The sequence below is a fragment of the Tupaia chinensis genome, unplaced genomic scaffold, assembly GCF_000334495.1.
Source record: "Tupaia chinensis unplaced genomic scaffold, TupChi_1.0 Scaffold000604_1, whole genome shotgun sequence".
Lineage (NCBI taxonomy): Eukaryota > Metazoa > Chordata > Mammalia > Scandentia > Tupaiidae > Tupaia > Tupaia belangeri.
The window spans coordinates 24,869-30,145 of NW_006160122.1; the positions used below are offsets into that span (position 1 = coordinate 24,869).

The 5,277-nt window shown below is 61.6% G+C and overlaps 2 protein-coding genes across 4 annotated transcripts in view; one reads left to right on the top strand and one right to left on the bottom strand.

The window, feature by feature from the left end:
* Positions 1–3,458, top strand: part of MNMIP1 (manchette microtubule inner protein 1) — a 10,745-nt gene extending 7,287 nt beyond the window's left edge. For all 3 annotated transcript variants that reach the window (XM_006158567.3, XM_027775749.1, XM_006158568.2), the window contains 6 exons: positions 1,647–1,737; positions 1,843–1,895; positions 2,003–2,097; positions 2,233–3,173; positions 3,250–3,313; positions 3,384–3,458. In XM_006158567.3, the coding sequence (XP_006158629.2) occupies positions 1,647–1,737; positions 1,843–1,895; positions 2,003–2,097; positions 2,233–3,173; positions 3,250–3,313; positions 3,384–3,455 (1,316 nt within the window). In that variant the 3' untranslated portion in view covers positions 3,456–3,458. The remainder of the gene's footprint in view (positions 1–1,646; positions 1,738–1,842; positions 1,896–2,002; positions 2,098–2,232; positions 3,174–3,249; positions 3,314–3,383) is intronic.
* An 893-nt stretch (positions 3,459–4,351) lies between these two features.
* EVA1B (eva-1 homolog B) overlaps positions 4,352–5,277 on the bottom strand; it is a 1,299-nt gene continuing 373 nt past the window's right edge. The window contains exon 2 of the mRNA XM_006158569.3: positions 4,352–5,045. Within this exon, the coding sequence (XP_006158631.1) occupies positions 4,610–5,045 (436 nt within the window). The 3' untranslated portion in view covers positions 4,352–4,609. The remainder of the gene's footprint in view (positions 5,046–5,277) is intronic.

The following is a 5,277-nucleotide window of genomic DNA, read 5'->3' on the forward strand; positions in this document are numbered from 1 at the left end:
TCTGTTTCTCTTCGGTGAGTGCATGTACCCTCAAAAAGAAAAAAATAGCAATCATAAAAAGAATCTTCGTGCCTCACTGTACTTCTGGGTTACCAAGTCTCTCTCTAGCTTTCTGGCTGTGTTTAATTCGCTGTTTAGGAACCAGCTGGTGGCATGGTAGTTTAAGGTAGCTGAATCTCACATGGCCGACTCAGAAGTTTGAGTCTCAGACCCTGTGGCTTAAGGGACACACCAGGCACGTGTATGTGCCCAAAGTCCCAAGGGGAGAGTGGAAAAGGGATTGCAGCATGGCCATCTTCACTAGAGGGTCATTTCTCACTTTCCCTCTCTCTGTCTGTTTCTGGGAAGCACACGTGCCTTATGGCAAAAAAAAAAAAAGAAAGAAAAAAAGAAAAAGGAAAAAATCAGGGACCAGCAGTTGGCATAATGGCTATGTCGCTGGACTCCCATGCAGTCAACCACAGTTTCAGTTCCAGACCTGGTGGCTTAAACTCACACCGGGCCCAAGATCCCGAGAGGAGAATAGAGGAGAAGGGATTGCGGCGTGGCCATCCCCCCAGGAGGTGATTTCTCACTTTTTGTCTCTCTGTGTCTCTGTGTCTCTTTGTCTTTCTGGTGGGCACGCACACCCTGTAGCAAAAACCTCTCACAAAAAAATAATCACACGCATGAAGTCACTCAGCCCACCTCAGGCCTGTGAGGCGCGTACTGGTTTTTTTTTTTTTAAATAATTATTGATTTAATTCCATTTGTTGTTACTATTTTTTGACCTGACCAGAGAGAGAGAGAGGGAAAGGGGGGAAGTAAGCCGCCAGGTCTGGGACTGGAACCACAGTCGGCCATCTGGGAGTGCAGTGCCTCTAACCACCATGCCACCTGCCAGCTGCCTACTGACTCACAGATGAGGACGATGGGGCCCAGCGGCTGTCACACAACTAGCGAGGCACGCAGCTGGGGCGCAGGGCCCGGTGTCTGGAGGACCTGCGCCCTTCCCGGTGTGATACTGCAGGGGGGTGTGTGGGTGTGTGTGTGAACGTCAACACGTGTGCGTGTGCCCGTGCGCCTGCTGGCGTGTCCGGATGTGAACGTTGCGGTCTGTGACTGTTTCCAAGTGTTCACTTTGATGTCACCCGAGTGTGGCCTCCTCTGACCACCCCATTTAAAACTGGCTACTCCCCTAACTCTTCACCAAGAACGTTCTCGAATGTATTCCCCACTCAGGAGAAAGCATGCTTGGGGCCAGCAGGAGGCATGGAGGTTAAGGTGCTGTTTTCCCACATGGCTGACTGTGGGGTTCGAGTCCTGAACCCAGTGGTTTGAGAATCATACCATGTGTGTGTGCCCCAAATCCCGAGAGGAGACAAGGAAGAGAGACTGCAGCATGGCCATCCCCGCTGGGCGATTCCTCACCACCCCCAATCTGGCGAGCACACACTCCCTACAGCAACAACAAAAGAGACTTTGAGGACAGCTGTCTGCTAGGGTCCCTCCAGGCTGCATCCACAGTTCCCTAAGCGCTGTGCCACGAGGAGCTCCCAGGAGGCAGAGAGGGTAGACTGTTCTGTCACAGCACAGAAGGGGCCATGCCGGCGACTGTGCGCAGCGTGGATGAGCGACTGAGTGAGTGCTTCACCCCCTCTTCCCAGCTCCTGCTAAAGAACCAAAAAAGGTGCCCAAAACACCCCTCTCTGCTTCCAAGAAGCTGGTGACTGCCCCTGCTGGGCCCAGCAAACACAAGTGAGGAGCAGGGGGCTGGAGAAAGGAGGGGGTACAGAGGAAGTGCTCCTCCTGCACCCACTCCCAGGGCCTGACGGCAGGGCGGGGGCGGGGGATATGTTCCAGGACATCACTGACACCCAAAGGGGACAGTCAGAAGCACCCCTCCCGCGACTCAGGTAAGGGCTGCCTTCCTGTAACGTTGGGGGGACTGGAGGACAGGGTTGTGCTGAGGGACACAGAAGGAGGGGACAGGGCTTGGGTCCCTGAGGGTCTGCTCTCACAGGCTCCAATGGCAGCTTCCTCAGCGGGGCTCCAGGCCACCCTGGCAGAAAGGGGTCCAAAACCCAGGCTGCTCGGCAACGCACGGCACTCAGTCAGGTGAGGGGCAGGAGAGCGGGCAGCGGGGCAGAGGCTGGTGCCCAGTGTGGCGCACAAGGTGGCGAGCCCCAGGCCAAGGGAACCCCAAGACGTCAAGGTGCCCAGCCATCAGCTGAGCCTCCCCTGGCACCACAGGCTGAAGAGCAGAGCAGCCTGGCCAAGGCCCCTTCTGAGAACAAGCTCCCCACCCTGGACAAGACTACCACCCTGGAGAAGACCCTGGCTCCAGATAAGGCCCCCAGCCCCAAGCAGAACCCAGCTCCTGACAAAGCCCCCACCCCAGAGAAGACCCCGGTGCTGAAGGACAAGGGCCCTACCTTAGAGAAGCCCACACCAGAGATCTCTGCTCCTGACCAGGTCCCCTCCCCAGAGCAGACCCCGACTCTGGACAGGGCCTCCACTCCAGAAAGGGTCATTTCTGAGGATGAGGCTCCTGCCCCAGGAGTCCCGCCTAAGGACGAAGCTCCTGATCCGAAGATGGCCCCTCTGGGGGAGGATACCCCTGTCGTAGAGAAGCGCTTGGCCCTGGAGCAGGTGCTTTCTGAAGTCGGCAGAGAGCACTCGCAGCTCCATCACTTCTCTCCGGAGGGAACCTTGCAAGTCCAGTCCTTCCTGGCCCAGGAGGCTCAAGCCCTAGAAGAGGTCCATATGCCCGAGGAGCCTCCACTGGCGCCCAACTCCTCAGAGGGGGTGATGAAACAACCCCTGGGTAAGAGGGGCAGCTCCCCACTCCAGTCTGAGAACAAGCCCGGGTCGACGGCTGCCCTTGAGAAAGCCCACCCTCAGGAAGACGCTACAGCCCTCCTGGAGAAGGCACCTGCAAAAGACGAGATCACCCCAGAAGAGGTGCTCCCTAAAGAGGAGGTGCCCTCGAAAAAGGAGTTGCCCTCCAAAGAGGTAATAGCCCCTGTCCAAGAAAGCCTACATCCTATCAAGCAGGCTCCAGACCCCCAAGAGGCTCCGGCCCTCCATTCCCTGGTCCCACAAAGTTCCGCGGAGGACGGGGCCGACACAACGATAAAAGGCGAGGTGGCGTCCCTGCGGGGGGCGCTGGAGCAGCTGCGACTGCAGCTGGAGTAAGTGGGCAGGGGCGGGCGGGGCGTGGGGAGGGACGGCCCATCCAGCGCCCTCACCTCGTTCTCGCGTCCGCAGAAGGAAGCTCACCGACATCTGGGAGCAGCTGAAGAGCGAGAGCGAGAAGCGCCGTTTGCTGGAGGTGGGTGGGTTCGGACCCCGGGCGGGGCGGGGCTGGCGGCCGCCCAGCCCTGACGCCCTCTCCCGCCTAGGTTCAGATGAGGCAGAGGACCCAGAGGTCCCCGACGCGGCGCTCCGCCCACGCGCAGACGCAGCCGGACTGAGGTCGGGACGGACTGAGGGCGGGCCTGGGAGGGGCCACGGGCCGTCGGGAGGGACGTCTGGCCACCCACGTCCTTGCGCACGACTTTGGGAAACACGAGAAAGTAAACGCTGCCTGGTACGCGCGCCTGGCGGCCTGGTCCGTGCGGGGGCGGGGCCTGCGCGGCGGGGCGGGGCCGGCGGCCGCTCCGCATTCCTGGAGGTCTCTCCCGGGCACATCTGGCCAACATGTGGCTCCCATTACCGTTCCCAAGGCCTCCGCGCGGCTATTTTTATCCACCGGATGGTGGACGCCAGCCCCGTGCTGGAAAAATGGCGGGCAGGAGGGGCCCCGGCTGGGGCGGGCTCGGATTCCGGAATCCAGCTGTGCGTCGAGGGAGTGGCCGGGCTGGCCTTTTCTCGAGCCTGGACCGCGCCCTTCCCCCGTCCCCTCCTCCGAGTTGACCTCACTGTCCTATCTGTTCACTTGAACGCATCTCGGCACAGACACGCGGGTCCCACTAGCGCTCAGAACACCTTAGCGTTAAGGTCAGGGTCCCGACGCCTGGGGTGTGTACGCGTGAGGTTGCAATGGAGGCGTGAGCCCACGGCTTTGGGGACGGGGCGACGCGTGCCCAGGCGCTTACCCGTAAGTAATATTTGTGAGCAATGCCGTGAGGATGCTGTGCTGTGCGCGAGGCTGGTGAGGGTGGAGTGTGGCTGCGCGAGTGTGTGCTGTCTTCCTGCCGTCGGTGAAGTCAACACGAGCATGCGTGCTGAGTTGTCGGGGGTGGGGGGGTGGGCAGAGGCAGTGCGACCTGGTAAAGGAGTCGAGTGTGGTCTCAGCCCCGAGGCCTCGTGCATAGCAGGAGGAGGAGCCCCAGGACCTCTGCAAACAAGGGCACACTGGGAGACTGAGTCACTGAGAATGCAGCTTTCATTGGTCGCTTTGCCCTTTCATCGTCCCCAGAGAGGAGGTAGAGACCCTGCATCCTGCCCCCACCCCCACCCCGACTTCTCGCAGGACTGGGAAAGGGTGCCTGCCCCTCAGAGGTTGTCCTTGCGCCTTGCACCAAGGGAGCCTTGGGGCCTGAGGCAGTCCAAAGGTCCTGGGGCAGCTCCGGGCCCACGTGCATGTCCAGGGCCCAGAGCGCCTTGCAGCGGGAGCCTGGGCCCGTCAGTAATAGTGCACGCGGCCTAGGGTGCCGGTGGCCGTGGGGGGCCCCAGCGTGCCCGTGCCCAGCAGGTCCGGCTGCCCCGTGCGCCAGATCTCGCGCAGGATCCGCTCGCGCTCCTCCAGCCGCTGAGCGCGCTCCAGCTCTTCCGCCGACGTGAAGACGTTGACGCTGAGGGGCCCATCGGCCTCCGCGGATAGCTCGGGGCCCGGCAGCGTGTCGTCGGGGCCCAGCCGTGTCGCCGTGTCCTCCTCCTCGTCGTCGTCGTCGTCGTCCTCGGGCTCCAGCGTGCTGCTGCGCGGGTCCCGGCGCGGAGCGGGCCCCCGGGACCGCGGGCGGGGCGCACAGGAGATGCGGATGACCAGCAGACACAGGGTCAGCAGCAGGCCAAAGCAGACGCCCAGCACGAAGTAGAGGCCGAAACTCTCGGGGTTAGCTGGGGGTCGGAGGACAGAGGTCATGGAGGGCTCTGGTGGGTGGGAGTCATGCCATCCCGAAAAGACTGCAAGTTCTAGGTGGGGGTGAGTATTGTCACCCCTACTCGTAGGACGTTGGGGAATCGCCGTCGTGCAGCAGAGCAGTAAGGGTAGGGGGCTGAGGGCAGGTGATGCCAGGGTGGCGCGGGTGGAGCGGGGAGGGGTGGTGCGGGCCGAGCGGGCAGGGAGGGGCG